The sequence below is a fragment of the Trematomus bernacchii genome, unplaced genomic scaffold (genome assembly GCF_902827165.1).
Source record: "Trematomus bernacchii unplaced genomic scaffold, fTreBer1.1, whole genome shotgun sequence".
Lineage (NCBI taxonomy): Eukaryota > Metazoa > Chordata > Actinopteri > Perciformes > Nototheniidae > Trematomus > Trematomus bernacchii.
Genome location: NW_022987691.1, coordinates 575,839 through 593,200, shown reverse-complemented (window position 1 = coordinate 593,200; position 17,362 = coordinate 575,839). Strand labels below are relative to the sequence as shown.

The 17,362-nt window shown below is 41.7% G+C and overlaps 2 protein-coding genes across 2 annotated transcripts in view; both read right to left on the bottom strand.

The window, feature by feature from the left end:
• Positions 1-9,554, bottom strand: part of LOC117489089 (serine/threonine-protein phosphatase 2B catalytic subunit gamma isoform-like) — a gene marked incomplete at its 3' end in the record, with an annotated part of 36,570 nt that extends 27,016 nt beyond the window's left edge. The window contains 1 exon segment of the mRNA XM_034138315.1: positions 9,013-9,554. Within this exon segment, the coding sequence (XP_033994206.1) occupies positions 9,013-9,079 (67 nt within the window).
• A 2,096-nt stretch (positions 9,555-11,650) lies between these two features.
• vps37ba (VPS37B subunit of ESCRT-I a) overlaps positions 11,651-17,362 on the bottom strand; it is a 36,223-nt gene continuing 30,511 nt past the window's right edge. Inside the window, exons 3-4 of the mRNA XM_034138314.1 lie at positions 16,248-16,330; positions 11,651-14,786 (exon numbers count right to left, since the gene is read on the bottom strand). Coding sequence (XP_033994205.1) covers positions 14,325-14,786; positions 16,248-16,330 — 545 coding nt within the window. The 3' untranslated portion in view covers positions 11,651-14,324. The remainder of the gene's footprint in view (positions 14,787-16,247; positions 16,331-17,362) is intronic.

The following is a 17,362-nucleotide window of genomic DNA, read 5'->3' as shown; positions in this document are numbered from 1 at the left end:
GAAATAGGGGGTGATGAGGAGGGTTGATCAGTTGTTAACTTTTTTACTATATTCATTAATTGTGTCTAATTTGCAGTTGTTTATCCATTGCTAACTTCTTTGTTATTAAATATTATTTGATTAATTGTGTTTTATTTCCTTCTTACTGTTCCGGGTTATCATTTTATTGTATTTATTAATTGTATGTTATCCGACTTTTACCGTTGTTAACGTTTGGATTATTTAATTGTATTTATTCTCTTGCCTTTTTAACCTCCTTGTGTGGATGATGTTCCATTCTGCCTCTGACTTGAATTCAATGTCTTATTTGCTGTGTGTCTTGCATTGAGCATGAAAAGCACCGTACAGAAAAAGCATTATTATTAATATACAATTCACGTGAGTTTTCATTTTCCAATTATTCAAACACCACATGAATGCAGCACAAAGGCCCTATTTCACAATGTCAATACAAGTGATCCAAACTCTTTCTTTGCTCAGTTGACACTGTTCTACGGAGTTTTCTGAGCACTGGGCAGTAGGTTCCCCACCTTGCTGGAGGATATGATCATTATAATCTGTGGGTAAGTTCGCCTGCAGCAGTCTGTTCAAACACAGATGACGCTCCAGCTGCCAGTAAACAGCACCACTCGATCCAAACAGAACACACCACGCAGGGAAAGAGTGAGAAGAGAGACTCGCTTTTTCCAACACTGAACATCATAACGATTTACATTTTCTGTAAAAATAGTAAGCTGTCACACATTCATCCAACACATTGAGACCCTGACATGAGTCTGAATGTTATCCACTTCCTCTCCCCACAATTGAAAGTCATTGGTTTTCAGAATTTGTTTTGGTTGTTATCCTGAAATAAGGTTTAAGAGATATTAAAATGTAATAAAAAAACTGAGGTTGCTCACAAGAGTCTAAAGGAGACGACTAAACGTCATCACGCTCAACATTAGCCGCCTTTAGCTTAGCCGTGATGATGTGAAATCATGTGACCGTGCTGTAGTTCCTTTATAGCCCAACATTAGCCACCTTTAGCTTAGCGGTGGTGACGTGAAGTCATGTGACCGTGCTGTAGTTCCTTTATAGCCCAACATTAGCCACCTTTAGCTTAGCGGTGGTAACGGGAAGTCATGTGACCGTGCTGTAGTTCCTTTATAGCCCAACATTAGCCGCCTTTAGCTTAGCGGTGGTAACGGGAAGTCATGTGACCGTGCTGTAGTTTCTTTATAGCCCAACATTAGCCCCCTTTAGCTTAGCGGTGGTGACGTGAAGTCATGTGACCGTGCTGTAGTTTCTTTATAGCCCAACATTAGCCTCCTTTAGCTTAGCGGTGGTGACGTGAAGTCATGTGACCGTGCTGTAGTTCCTTTATAGCCCAATATTAGCCACCTTTAGCTTAGCGGTGGTGACGTGAAGTCATGTGACCGTGCTGTAGTTCCTTTATAGCCCAACATTAGCCACCTTTAGCTTAGCGGTGGTAACGGGAAGTCATGTGACCGTGCTGTAGTTCCTTTATAGCCCAACATTAGCCGCCTTTAGCTTAGCGGTGGTAACGGGAAGTCATGTGACCGTGCTGTAGTTTCTTTATAGCCCAACATTAGCCCCCTTTAGCTTAGCGGTGGTGACGTGAAGTCATGTGACCGTGCTGTAGTTCCTTTATAGCCCAACATTAGCCTCCTTTAGCTTAGCGGTGGTGACGTGAAGTCATGTGACCGTGCTGTAGTTCCTTTATAGCCCAACATTAGCCACCTTTAGCTTAGCGGTGGTGACGTGAAGTCATGTGACCGTGCTGTAGTTCCTTTATAGCCCAACATTAGCCTCCTTTAGCTTAGCGGTGGTGACGTGAAGTCATGTGACCGTGCATTAGCTCCTTTATAGCCCAACATTAGCCGCCTTTAGCTTAGCGGTCTACGCCATTACATTGCCTAAAAGTGTATGAAGATCATGTAAACGTTTCCTGACTCTCTATGTCCTCAACACTTTTAAACAGAAAAAGAGAAGCTAATAGCAGAATCCGTGGACAGCTTCCAGCAAACGTTAGGAAACATTTAGCGGTTAGCGTGATAACTCCGGTCATTGCTCAGTATTCATCCAGACCCAGACCCAGACCCAGATCCAGAGCGCTCTGAGACTTCTTATTAGAAACTGCCCGGTCGTCATTAGCATTAATGTTTGATGAACTCTCCAAAATCCACAGACACACACTGCACCAACACCCACACGGTCTGGCATGACAACAAACGAGCGAGGACACAAAGACGGGAGCATCCATCCTGCCCCCCCCGGGGTAATGTTCTGCACGGCGATACGAGCCACGGGTCCAGAATATGTTCGCTATTGTTTCTAAATCAACACAATGGAGGAGGATTGAATTACAAAGATGCGGCTGGGTGGAGATGAATGGAGCACAGTGTGGCGGGATGAATCATGAAGTCCACTTCACATCGCTCTAATTATCGGTGAATGTATTACCCTCGCAGGCGCTTATATTCCTCGTCTCCGTCAGTCAGTCGGAGCAGAAACTCCCCTCTGGCCTCTCTTTGATAGCAGCTCCAGAGGAGGCATCTTCAAGCTCATGTAGAGGCGCTGCCATTTATAACATTGATATTACAAATTCTACATCCAGATTCAAATTATGCAAAGCTTGTTTTGTTCATTGATGGTGTTCGAAGCAGTTATTTTAGCACAGTTGAAGATGCACAGGGATATTTTGACATGTTGACCACACACACACACACACACACACACACACACACACACACACACACACACACACACACACACACACACACACACACACACACACACACACACACACACACACACACACACACACACACACACACACACACACACACACACACACACACACACACACACACACACACACACACACACACACACACACACACACACACACACACACCACACACACACACACACACACACACACACACACACACACACACACACACACACACACACACACACACACACACACACACACACACACACACACACACACGTTGAGGTACCAGGTCGGCCACAGCTTATGTGCTGACCTACAGTAACTGGGCAGCATTAGTTCCTGTTAACCCTCTTACACACACACCCAGATTCAAAACATATATGCTTATTTCCAGATCAACTCCAGTCCACGAAGCGCTAATTAAAGTGTCAAATATGTGGCAGATTGCGGCATGAAAGCAAGTGTGTGTATCTGAAAGTTATATCAACTGATTACAATAACACACAACATGGAAAAAACACTTCTTTGCATTCCAAAACTAATTACCTCAAGAAGAGACAGTTGAACATCAGCAGGAGAGAACTCTTTAAAGTAGAGACACTACACACTGATATACACCTGAACATCAGCAGGAGAGAACTCTTTAAAGTAGAGACACTACACACTGATATACACCTGAACATCATCAGGAGAGGACTCTTTAAAGTAGAGACACTACATACTGATATACACCTGAACATCAGCAGGAGAGGACTCTTTAAAATAGAGACACTACATACTGATATACACCTGAACATCAGCAGGAGAAGACTCTTTAAAGTAGAGACACTACATACTGATATACACCTGAACATCAGCAGGAGAGGACTCTTTAAAGTAGAGACACTACATACTGATATACACCTGAACATCAGCAGGAGAGCACTCTTTAAAGTAGAGACACTACATACTGATATACACCTGAACATCAGCAGGAGAGGACTCTTTAAAGTAGAGACACTACATACTGATATACACCTGAACATCAGCAGGAGAGGACTCTTTAAAGTAGAGACACTACATACTGATATACACCTGAACATCAGCAGGAGAGAACTCTTTAAATATGATAGCTTACTGCAGGACTAATAAAGGATTTCTGATTATGTATTGCACATTTTATTTATGAATTGTACAGATATGAACTTGTGTAAGATGTGCATAAAACCCACCTACGTCAGCCTTCTTTACCACAGGACTAATGTTGGTATCGGGTGACCCCCTAAAGCACAGTGGTCTCAGTACTCGTCTACATTTCTTCTTCTTCTTCCCCTCTTCTGTCACGTTCCTATTCTCCCTCTCCACCATGTGGCTGGCCATGTTGGGAACATCACTGGGGAGATTCTTTCCACAATTAACTCACCCTCTCCCTACTGGCTCACACTTCAGCATTCCTGTCCGCTGGCAGGACAGACAGGGATGCAGTGTGTGGCATTAAGGAGGAGGGGGGGGGGTTCCCTCCTTACACTTGGATATGTCTGTCCTGTTTTGAGGGGGAGACACAACTGGGTGTGTCCCGAGCAGAGGTGGAAGAAGTACTCAGGTCTTGTACTTGAGTAAAAGTAGAAGTACTCAGATCTTGTACTTGAGTAAAAGTAGAAGTACTCAGATCTTGTACTTGAGTAAAAGTAGAAGTACCAGAGTGTAGGAATACTCTGTTACAGTAAAAGTCCTGCATTCAAAATGTTCCTCAAGTCAAAGTATAAAAGTATTCTCATCAAAATACAGTGAAAGTAGCGACAGTAAAAGTAGTCATTGTGCAGATTGGTCCATTTCAGAATAATATATATGATATGTTTTATAATGATTGATCATGAAAGTGTTCTCAAAGCTGGTAAAGGTGCAGCTAGTTTGAATGACTTTGTATACTGCAGGGTAGCTTGTGGATTTACTCCAGGTGGAACTAAAGTCTGATTTAACACTTGATTATATTTCACATCATTCATCCACATCTGTAAAGTAACTAAAGGGATTAAATACATGTAGTGGAGTAGAAGTACACCATGTACCTCTGAACTGTAGTGGAGTAGAAGTACACAGTAGCTCAAGTAAAGTACCTCAGAATTGTACTTAAAGTACTTGAGTAAATCTACTCACTTTACAGCCCTGGTCTGGGACCACTGGAGTTATTCTGTAACCGGAGCAGAGCCGGGTCATCCCACCTCAAGAATTAAGATTTCATCCGTCCTAAATGTCAAGGAGACTGAGCCCGGATATAACCCACTCCTCACCTCTGATTGGTGCTCAGTTACACAGCAGAGCAACACTACGGACGCCTCTATGAACCACAACCTGGAGTCCTTTTAAAGGTCCCCTATGATACTGTTAACACCAAACAGATCATTGCAGCATTACCCATAATCCCCTCTGTTTCAGCCCTGTTTCCAAAGTGCTGATTCTCTGTCTGTTACTTTAGATGAAAATAAGGAGCCCCTCCCCACGCCCCTCTGAGAGAGATTTGGTTACAAAGAACTCAATGGTGCTCTAGGAAGAGATTCAGGTGATAAGACATTAGACAATTGCACATGTCCAACTACATAGTTTGACTAATTATTTACTACATGTATTTGTATATATATTTGCAGCAATTTTTCGATGAGGCGATACTGTGGCGCTGATCTTGTTTATAAGATTTATCAATTATCTCGAGAACAGGACGCTCGTAAACAAGACGGCACCGCGGCCGTAAACAACAACGTGGCGTCGGAGCTCCGTAAAACAAAGCTGTCTCTGCCGTCTGACGCTCTGTTTGATACTCAGATTTCTGGAGGAATTATACCGTTTTCGAGCAACAGAAATATTGTTTTCTGGCAACATTTTACGGGGAAAATCTGCATTTTGGTTTGAGGGCGCATCTGTTACCCGGTGCAGACTAAACCCTGTTGTTGTTGTTATTTTTGGTTTTGTTTGGGGGGTATACATATGTGTAACGTCGAAATGCCAATACAAATATCTGTCAAATACAAATAAACCCTCTCTTCGTGCCGCATCAGGAAAATGTACGACATTACATCAGCAAATGTACAGCACAGTTACAAAAGGAAAAGAGTTGAATCATCATCAAGCACACGTCATTACAAAATATAAAAAATATGTTTCAGTGTTTTAAAATGTAAGTGAACATATACAAGTATAAAAGGAGCCGTTAAGAAATAGAGAATACATTTTAAAGTAACAAAGCCTTCATTGTACATCAGTGTATATGGACATAGGAAAAAGAAGCCCTGAGCCCCGTTACTGCCGTCCCTGTGGACGCGACCAGAGACGATATATTTTAATAACCATTTTCCAAGTGACTCACTCTCCGGCACCAGCTGTGTTTGGTTCTGCTCTCTCTTCTCACACACACATATTCAACTCTTAAATGGTACTCCCTCAATGTTGGGTCAAGTTTTCTAAGTGGTATCAAAAGCATGTAGTGAAAATATTTTTTAAAGGGTAAGTGAAAAAGATATATTACTAAATAGTTTTAATACCCATTTTCCACAGGATAGATACTCCAGTTCCAGAGCGCACACACACACACACACACACACACACACACACACACACACACACACACACACACACACACACACACACACACACACACACACACACACACCACACACACACACACACACACACACACACACACACACACACACACACACACACACACACACACACACACACACACACACACACACACACACACACACACACACACACACACACACACACACACACACACACACACACACACACACACACACACACACACACACACACACACACACACACACACACACACACACACACACACACACACACACACACACACACACACACACACACACACACACACACACACTAACTACCTAAGTACAAAGTCGTGATTTCAACATTTGACTGAGTACAACATTCTTAGTACAAAAGTAAATGTGAGTGTTAACTAATGTAGTGAATTCAAAAGTGCAATACTGTCTCCTGAATTGTAGTGGAGTAGAAGTATAAAGGAACATTTAATGGAAATACTTAAGTTAAGTACAAATATGTAAAAATAAGAACATAAGTATAATCGTTGAGTAAATGTACTTTCCACAACTTTAGGTCAGTTATCCCAAAATCCACAGGTGGTCTTCAACATTTTTGATTTATTTGTTCACAATTCTATATATTTGTTGATACATTTTTTTATATATAAATTAGTAAAAATATATGGAAATATAAACACAAAATACCAATATAAAATCATTTTAATTTACATTCCTAAAAATTATTCTTCATCTTAAAAAATACTACATTTTTTCCTTAATATTTGCACTTCATCTTTATACACCTACTTGTTCCCCTTTTTATTCCAATGTATGTGCACAGTGATTTATTTACTTCAGGGAAACGTCCCTCTTAAGACTCCATAGTGAAGCAAAGCAGCTGCATATGAGCAGATAGAAAAATGTGAGATGTATTGAAAATAGCATTAAATTCCACTTAAGGCTAAATCTCCCCACCCAAATATTACATTACATTACATGTCACTTGTTAGACGCTTTTATCCAGAGCGACTTGCATACTCAATACTGTGGACAATCCCCACAGGAGCACTTTGGGGTGAAGTGTCTCAGGGACACAACGACATGCTGACTGCAGTGGGGTTTGAACCTGTGCTCCCCTGATCCCAACACCAACGCACTAGTCCACTGCGCCTCCCAATATATCATTGTCCTGCTCTGGATCTTTAGTAACATATATTAGCCACTCGCCTTTTTGACAGGAAGAGCTTGAGTCAAAGCTATCCCAAAAATCCACAGGTGGTTTCAATCCATGTGTTATTATTATTCAGTTAGATCATGTGTGATGCATTAATACAGAGAGGATACGAGGACATGAGAAAACATGTGAAGGATGTCACCAGGCAGTGGCTCAGTCACTAGGGGCTTGGACTGTGAGCTGTAGGGTTGCCGGTTCAAGTCCCCAAACAGACCTTAAATATGGAGTGTGGACTGCTACTTGGAGAGGTCCCAGTTCACCTCCTGCCCTGCCGTGGTGCCCTTGAACAAGGCACCGGACACCCCCCGTTCCCCCCCTCACTCCCATTGCTCCCCAGGCGCTGTACAATAGCTGCCCACTGCTCCTAGTACTAGACTCCTGGTACTAGACTCCTGGTTCTAGGATGGCTTAAATGCAGAGGCCAAATGTCACTGTGTGTGCTGTGCATGTGAGACCATTACAGAGGGTTTCATCCCTCCCAATTCTATTCTATCCTATTGGGTCAAAGCTATCCCAAAAATCCACAGGTGGTTTTAATCCATGTGTTATTATTATTCAATTAGATCATGTGTGATGCATTAATACAGAGAGGATAAGAGGACACGAGAAAACATGTGAAGGATGTCACCAAAAGTGTTTAAGAAAAAGTTGCATCTCAGAATTCTGAAAAATGTATTTGAAAATCTCAGAATTCAGACTTTGATTTTATAACAGATTTTTTTTTTTTTTTTTTTTTATTAATCTCAAAATTCAGATTTATTTTTCCTCAGAATTTAGAAGAAAAAAAATTATGATCTGAGAAGTATTTTTTTCTATCTCAGAATTCTGAAATATATATATATGGATCATTTTCTGAAGTATTTTTTTCTAAATAAACAATTATTCTGACTTTAATCTCAAAATGGCCTTGCTCCTAAAATGACGAAATTCCAAGCCTGGTGTGTGTGTGTGTGTGTGTGTGTGTGTGTGTGTGTGTGTGTGTGTGTGTGTGTGTGTGTGTGTGTGTGTGTGTGTGTGTGTGTGTGTGTGTGTGTGTGTGTGTGTGTGTGTGTGTGTGTGTTTTTATCTCAAGATTCTGAGAATTTATTTTTTCTGATCTTTTTTTTTTTTTAAATCTCAGAATAAAAAAAATATACATATATATTTATTTTTTTCTGACTTATTATTTATGAAAAAATATTTATTTGTATCATCTTCTGACTTTTCATTTCTGGGGGGACAATCTCTGAGTTCTGACTTTATTGCCAGAATTCTGAAAAACTTAAATATAGTATTTTATCAGATTTGTTTTGTTAATTATCTGATTTTTTTTTTATTTAAAAAAATCACAGAATCCAGACTTTTTCTCAAAACCCTGAGATTAAAGTCACTCCAACATTTATTTTTTATTTTTTGTAACTCTTGGTCACATCCCAAATTGTTTTCCTCCTGTGGTCCTAATCCTCTTCCGTACCTGTAAACACGTTAAAAACACTCACCTTTCACCAGGCGCTCCGTGGTGGACTGCTTCTCCTGTTTGTCTTTGTCTTTATCCTTTCCTGACATCTTCTGCTTCTTCTCAACGGGTTAATATATATGTGAATAAAAAAGAGAATCTGACTAACACATCACCTGTCTGTCAGAGCAACTACTGTTCCCAACAAGCTGTGCTTCTAACAGCTAATAACCTAGCTTAGCTCACAGCAACATTAACCACTGATTACAGTAGACACAAATAAAGAAATGTATTTAAAAAAACAAAAAAGGCGACGTTTGCTGTGTTTCCAGCTAATAATACCTCGCTGTGAGCAAAGAGGGAGGCTGCCGTTATCAGATAATCCGATTTAGTAACTCTTTTCTCAGCTAGTTAGCCGGCTGAACGTCCTAAAGTCACCGGACGGAGAGCAACGGAAAACGGTTGGTTCATCTTCTGTGTCGCGCGGACGAGAAAAAGACAGATGGACGTAAAATAGCGGTTTTTTTAGTACGCTTAAAAAACACAGAGTCCTTCCAAGATGCAGCAGCAGCAGCTCCTCGGTGTTTCCTCGGTGTTTCCTCCCCTCTTAGCTGTCATATGACGCGGGATGTAGAGAGAGAGGGGGCGGGGCCACTCAATAACATATATAAACCATAGACTGTATATATAAAGGTATAAACATATTCATAAGATAAGATAGGACTTTATTTAGACAGACAGATAGATAGATAGATAGATAGATAGATAGATAGATAGATAGATAGATAGATAGATAGATAGATGGATAGATAGATGGATAGATGGATAGATAGATAGATAGATAGATAGATGCTTCTAGGTAACATTAAGCTGTCTTTGGCTCTTTTCTGCTGTAACAATGTACATTTCCCCCTCATAAAGGTATTCTGATTGTTAGTTATTCAAGAACATTCCCAAAAGTGGGAGGAACAGTTACTCAAGTACTGTACTTAAGTACAATGTTGAGGTACTTCAATTGAATATTTAAATGTTATGCTACTCTGTACTTCTACTCCACTACAGTTCAGAGGTAAATGGTGTACTTTTCCTCCACTACATGTATTTAATACCTTTAGTTACTTTACAGATGTGGATGAATGATGTGAAATATAATCAAGTGTTAAATCAGACTTTAGTTCCACCTGGAGTAAATCCACAAGCTACCCTGCAGTATACAAAGTCATTCAAACTAGCTGCACCTTTACCAGCTTTAATAACACTTTAATGATCAATCATTATAAAACATATCAATAATATTATTCTGAAATGGACAATCTGCACAATGATTACTTTTACTGTCTCTACTTTAACTATATTTAATGATAATCTACTTTTAAAAGATCTGAGTACTTCTACTTTGTACTCAGTTACACTTTTTATGCCCAGTTTATTCCTATGAGAGTTGCACAGTGGCGCAAGAAGCCCTAAATTGCCCGAGCATGAGTACCCGTGTGTGGGCCCATTGAGCATGCGCAGTGGAGTTTTCCCGTAAGCCCCGCCTCCGATCTCCCGTTCTCGGCTCAGTCAAATGGATGGAGAGAAAAATAAATCCGGATTCAGCTTTAAGAGTTTTTTACTACTTTTTAGACCTGGTTTACAGACGTCTCTTTCCCAGTGTTAGTCAATGGGGGAAAAGTATTTGTTGTCCAACATGACGTCACGGAAGTTGTAGTACTACCGTTTGGCCGCTACGGTCATTCCTACAAATCTGCTTCAACGCTTCCAGGTTGCTTGGTGATGTAACGTAACCATGGAAACGTAACACGTGGTGAGGGGCGCTTTCCAAAATACAAACATTGCGTACGTACGTTGACGTCGACGTAAATCTGACGTACAGTGGAGGAAGAGGTACGTCTTTTTCCTGCTTTATTCAAGAAGAAATATATATACATGCATCAGACATTATATACACCCAACATACTGACATCAGGGGTACACAGGTACATATACAGAGCAAAATATAGAGACATAAAGAAGGAAATATTGACTACTTTTACTTTTGGTACTTTAACTATATTTTGATGATAATACTTTTCTGCTTTCACTTGAGTAACATTTTGAATGCAGGACTTTTACTGTAACAGAGGATTCCTACACTCTGGTACTTCTACTTTTACTCCAGTACAAGATCTGAGTACTTCTACTTTTACTTAAGTACAAGTTCTCAAAATGTTTGACTGAAGTACAGTACTTCTTGAGTCCTTAGTACGCCACCGATCTTAACATATAATTATATATATCAATGTTTATGTATTTGTTTATTTGTAATCTCCACTCAAACTAAGTATGAAGAGCAAGAAGACTTTCTAAAAAGTAGTGGAGTAGAAGTATAAGGGAGTATACAATTAAAACAAGTAAAAGTATTTATTTGTTCATTCTGATATATTATATATGTCCACTAGAGGGCGAGCCTGTTTCATTTCTAAGAAACCTGTTGCTCAGTGCAAAACTGAGTGTACAGGCACACAGACACAGACAGGCACACAGACAGACAGGCAGGTTAGAGACAAACGAGATGGACAAAGACAGGTAGACAAGTAGATGAACAGGTAGACAGACAGGTGAGTGTTTTTATCATGTATCATTCATGTTATTATATTTAAATATCTCCCTCAGTGTTCATGTGAAAAAAAGCAACTGGATGAAAGCAGATACAAAAATTTGAGATTTATTGAACTTGAAAATAGCATTAAATTCCACTTAAACATTCATTATAAGTAAACACCTACAACATTACACTGAGAATATCACCAACCACATATAAAACCATGGAGAGAGGATCAGTTCAAACTTACAGCTCAACGGCTAGACGAGAAATAAAAGGTATTAGGTAAGAGGTAAGAGGGATCTTCAGACTGGACACGAAGAGCGAAGGCCATGCACAGAAGAGTTATCCATTAGTTAGTCGTTAAATGCTTCATCGTGACGATTCATCACTGATTGATCACCAAGATATGACACGAAACTTTTCAGGGCCCTGTTATTTCACCAATAATAAAAAATAAAAACAGCACAACACATGCAAACCTCGATGTTTCAGAGTGGTGCAGGGATGACCTATTTTTGTAGTGGACCCTGAAGGCAGCATGTCCCTTGTTTTGTTCAGCAGGATAATCTCCACATATTAACACCACTTTATGATTTCTGGAGTACAAAGCTAACGCTAGGCTATAAAGGAACTACAGCACGGTCACATGACTTAACGTCACCACCGCTAAGCTAAAGGTGGCTAATGTTGGGCTTTAAAGGAACTACAGCACGGTCACATGACTTAACATTAGCCACCTTTAGCTTAGCGGTGGTGACCGTGCCTTTATAGCATCACGTTAGTTTTCTACTTCTGGAGATTGCATTTATGCTTCAACTACTAAAAAAGTGGTGTCAATATGTTACCCATAGATCTTATTTATCCAAAACAATTGACATCCAAGCGAGGGAACAGGAAGTGATAAAAGTGCCGACTCATTTCAGGGTTTTAGGACTCATTCCTGCACCACTCTATGGAGGAGGAATGGGAAAGAAGCACCGTCAGACCGCCTTGTTTCTGCCATCTGGTGGAACAGGAGATCAGTAGCAGGAGGATGAAGACACTGAATGCTCAGAAAGTTTGTCGTTGGGGGGGTCGATCTGACATGGAGCAGTCAGCAGGACGTGATACTTCAAGTGTAGGCACTCGCGGCTCTTCAACAGTGCACAGCGACGGGAGTGATTTTCAAAACAAAAAACAACATTTCCTCTCAAAGCCTGGTGGACCTGGCAAGTTCCTCCTGAAGAAAACAATGTCTCGCTTTACAAAAAGAGTGTTTGAGCAACACACAGATATGTTGGGAACAATGGTTTGACTACATGTCTCACTTAAAATAAAAAAAGTTTGGAGTGATCTTTGGTGCTCGGTGACAGAACCAGATGAGATCCGAAGAGCTGTTGGCACCAATGTCCAATCCCAACGTTAACGGAGCGTTCACAACGGACGGGGAGCGAATATTTAGCATTTAAAAAGTCAATGAAAAGACGGCGGCGCCAATGAAACTGATGATATGGCTACGCTGTATTCATAAGACTTCCATTTTTCAACTCCAGCGATACATTTGGTTGACTATTTTTACAAAAAGCCAATCAGCGGTGAGAATCTCCATCGGTCGTTTCTGCCGTTGTTGATACATACAACCATACAGCAGCCGTTAGCCGTTAGCGGTTAGCACACATTTCCTCCTACTTGTTCAGAAACGGGAGAAATATCAGTGTTTTCAAAAGTGTACAAACCACAGACGGTCCACGGCAAATACAGTCGGTGCGTTATTATTGTCTGTATGATGTTATTTTGAGCGGGACGGAGAATCTACTACGGTAGCTTAGCATAGCCTGATCGATATCCATTACATGCATCGATATCAGTATGATGTTATTCCAGCATCATTTTGTGTATTACATTTACACCATGGCATATATGTTAGTATTGGTATCTATATGGAGATAAGCCCCGCCTCCTCGACAGCACATCTACTTTGAGTGACGCAAGTAAACACCAACGATGCCGCGGTCAAACTCTAAAGGCAAGCATTCGCTCCACGTCCGGTTGTGAACGCACCGTAAGACAGAGGACAGTATAAAGGAGTGCTGCAGGTCAACAAGAACCCACGGAGAACATCAATGGCTATACAAAATCCTTCATTTAGCACGAGGCTGCACTCGCCTCCTCGATTACTACGACAGTTCAACGTCTCTTCTTCCACTCCCTTTGACTTCTGAGGTCAACGCTCGGCCCTCTTGGACCAGTAGACCTCCCGAGAAGAAACACCTTCACATACGTTAATATCAGTCTAATATTAACTCCATTAGTACTATATTTTATAAAAAAAAGAAGCTCCAATATGTTCCTATGTACCTTGTGAATTTAGAATAAAAAAAGAGAAAGTAAAATCACAGCATAGATGCAGATTCTCCTGAAGCCTGCACAGTAATTAGGGTCTCTCTTTGTTTGCATATACCGCTGATTCATTATGCTGCGGGTGGAAATCAAATCTTTTATTTTTAAATGTGCTCCGGAAAAGCTTGTTTGAAAGGTGCTGAGAGAAAGATCCTCCTGCGCTTCCTCTGGAGGGACGCAGGACAGCGAGGCCGATGTGGAGTGTTAAAATAATGGGAGTGAGCGCAAAAAGAAAATCCACTTTTTCGGGGATAAGATCTGCTTCAGCCGACCCGACCAGCCGCTGCACGTCCGCCTTGTCTCCCGCGATTTCCCCCGAGAAGGCGTCGTAGAAAAATAGTTCTCAAGGAGTTTTTCCATTAAAGTGATTAAAAAGTCAAGAGTGTTGTTTACTGCATGATGAAGCCGGGCGTCGGGGCCAGACGAGGGGCGGGCCTCTGAGGCACGGCGGGGGGGTACTGAGACATGAAGTGGGCGGGGTATCCAGAGGAGACGTCGGGGAAAGGTTGACCCGTTCTGGGAGGGATCGGCGGGTACGGAGAGTAGACAGCAGGGGGTTCGGCGGCGGGATATTGGTTGAGAATTGGCGCCGGTTGGGATGGAGGGCTTTTCCTCCTGGGTTGAGCGGCGGGAGACGATCCGCTGCTGCCGTTAATCAGCGAGGCGACAGACGAAGGAACGTCCTGAGATCGAGAGTTTGGGACCGTGGGGAGCCGATGGCCGTTCATCACCATCTCCTGAAGCTTCTCGATCTTCACCCTCCGCAGGTGGGCCAACTTCCTGTTGCTCTGGTACGAGTCGATGAAGGAGTCCAGAGGCATGTCTCCGTCTAGGAAGCAGTCGGCCATGTTCTGCAGACAGAAGGGGAGAGATGGTGGTGCGGTCAATTTCAAACTAACAAGTGGGGAGTGGGAGAGGGTTATCAATCCCTCCAACAGGAAGTTATCAAACCCTCCAATAGGAAGTTATCAACCCCTCCAATAGGAAGTTATCAAACCCTCCAATAGGAAGTTATCAAACCCTCCAATAGGAAGTTATCAACCCCTCCAATAGGAAGTTATCAAACCCTCCAATAGGAAGTTATCAAACCCTCCAATAGGAAGTTATCAACCCCTCCAACAGGAAGTTATCAACCCCTCCAACAGGAAGTTATCCACCCCTCCAACAGGAAGTTATCAACCCCTCCAATAGGAAGTTATCAAACCCTCCAATAGGAAGTTATCAAACCCTCCAATAGGAAGTTATCAACCCCTCCAATAGGAAGTTATCAAACCCTCCAATAGGAAGTTATCAACCCCTCCAACAGGAAGTTATCAACCCCTCCAATAGGAAGTTATCAAACCCTCCAATAGGAAGTTATCCACCCCTCCAACAGGAAGTTATCCACCCCTCCAACAGGAAGTTATCCACCCCTCCAATAGGAAGTTATCAAACCCTCCAATAGGAAGTTATCAACCCCTCCAACAGGAAGTTATCCACCCCTCCAACAGGAAGTTATCAAACCCTCCAATAGGAAGTTATCAAACCCTCCAATAGGAAGTTATCAACCCCTCCAACAGGAAGTTATCCACCCCTCCAACAGGAAGTTATCAAACCCTCCAATAGGAAGTTATCAAACCCTCCAATAGGAAGTTATCCACCCCTCCAACAGGAAGTTATCCACCCCTCCAACAGGAAGTTATCAAACCCTCCAATAGGAAGTTATCAAACCCTCCAACATGAAGTTATCAGTTTTTCAGGTTGATATGTGAAGCTCATTAGCTAGCCAACATGTATCTAGCAAATGTTTAGCAAAATATTAGAAGTGAGGCTACTAGACTAACGTTAGGTCTACTGTAATAGCCTCACTTTTAATATTTTGCAAAACATTAGCTAGCACTAGTGTTTTGCAGTTGCTAGCAGCTTATTGGGATTTGATGCTAGATAGACAGGCATTGTTTGATATAATAAATTAAGCATTATTGTTAGTTAAGCACGTCAGCCTGCAGCCCCACTTTGAACTCTCTGTCTCTCTCTAACTCATTGCAGATGGCTGCACTAAAGAAAAGGGCACAGAGAGGAAACCAGTTGTAAGATGTTTAAAAGTTCATTAAACATAATATATGCTTAAATGCATTTCAAAGAAGTTTTGACACCAAGATTTCCAAATATCGGTTATCGGTCTCCTTGATTACTAATAATCGGTATCGGCCTTGAAAAAGCCATATCGGTCGATCCCTATTAGACTGAACAATGCCTCCTCTGTAGGGAGGACATCAGGTATATAAATGACTGTCTGATGTCACTGAGGGAAACATGGAGGAAGAAATCACCTCTGTCTCCTCCTCTATTTTGGCTCCCTCCGCCTGAAGAAGGGCCAGCAGAATGTCCAGGGAGGTGTTTCCTGACGTGTGGTCTGTGAAATAAAAAGAAATAAAATGTTATTATACTGAAGGACCCCACCTAAACACACATTGGACTGATTTAAAACTGCTCCTTAAAAAAGGGGCCATATTCTATTCTCTATTATATTACACAATCAGAAGGACAAATTCCCAAACTCGTTCCAATGAGAACATCTGAGGAGCACCTGATGTAGTTCAACCCAACATTAGCCGCCTTTAGCTTAGCGGTGGTGACGTGAAGTCATGTGACCGTGCTGTAGTTCCTTTATAGAGTGGCGAAGTCCCTCCCCTTCCGGTGGACCTCCATGGGACCTTATTTCGGAAAAATGATGTATTGAAGTCAATGGCGAGAGAAAAGTTATCTTTCGATCCCGTTTGAATTGTGCCACGAATTACACATATGATGTTTGTCAATCTTAAAAGATAATTTTGCAAGTAAAAAAAAAAAACATCATATGTGTAATTCATGGCACAATTCAAACGGGATCGAAAGATACGTTTTCTCTCTCCATTGACTCCAATACATAATTTTTCCGAAATAAGGTCCCATGAGTTCCACTGGAAAGGGAGGGACTTCGCCACTCTATAGCCCAACATTAGCCACCTTTAGCTTAGCGGTGGTGACGTGAAGTCATGTGACCGTGCTGTAGTTCCTTTATAGCCCAACATTAGCCACCTTTAGCTTAGCGGTGGTGACGTGAAGTCATGTGACCGTGCTGTAGTTCCTTTATAGCCCAACATTAGCCACCTTTAGCTTAGCGGTGGTGACGTGAAGTCATGTGACCGTGATGTAGTTCCTTTATAGCCCAACATTAGCCACCTTTAGCTTAGCGGTGGGGACGTGAAGTCATGTGACCGTGATGTAGTTCCTTTATAGCCCAACATTAGCCACCTTTAGCATAGCGGTGGTGACGTGAAGTCATGTGACCGTGCTGTAGTTCCTTTATAGCCCAACATTAGCCACCTTTAGCTTAGCGGTGGGGACGTGAAGTCATGTGACCGTGCTGTAGTTCCTTTATAGCCCAACATTAGCTTTTTCATCA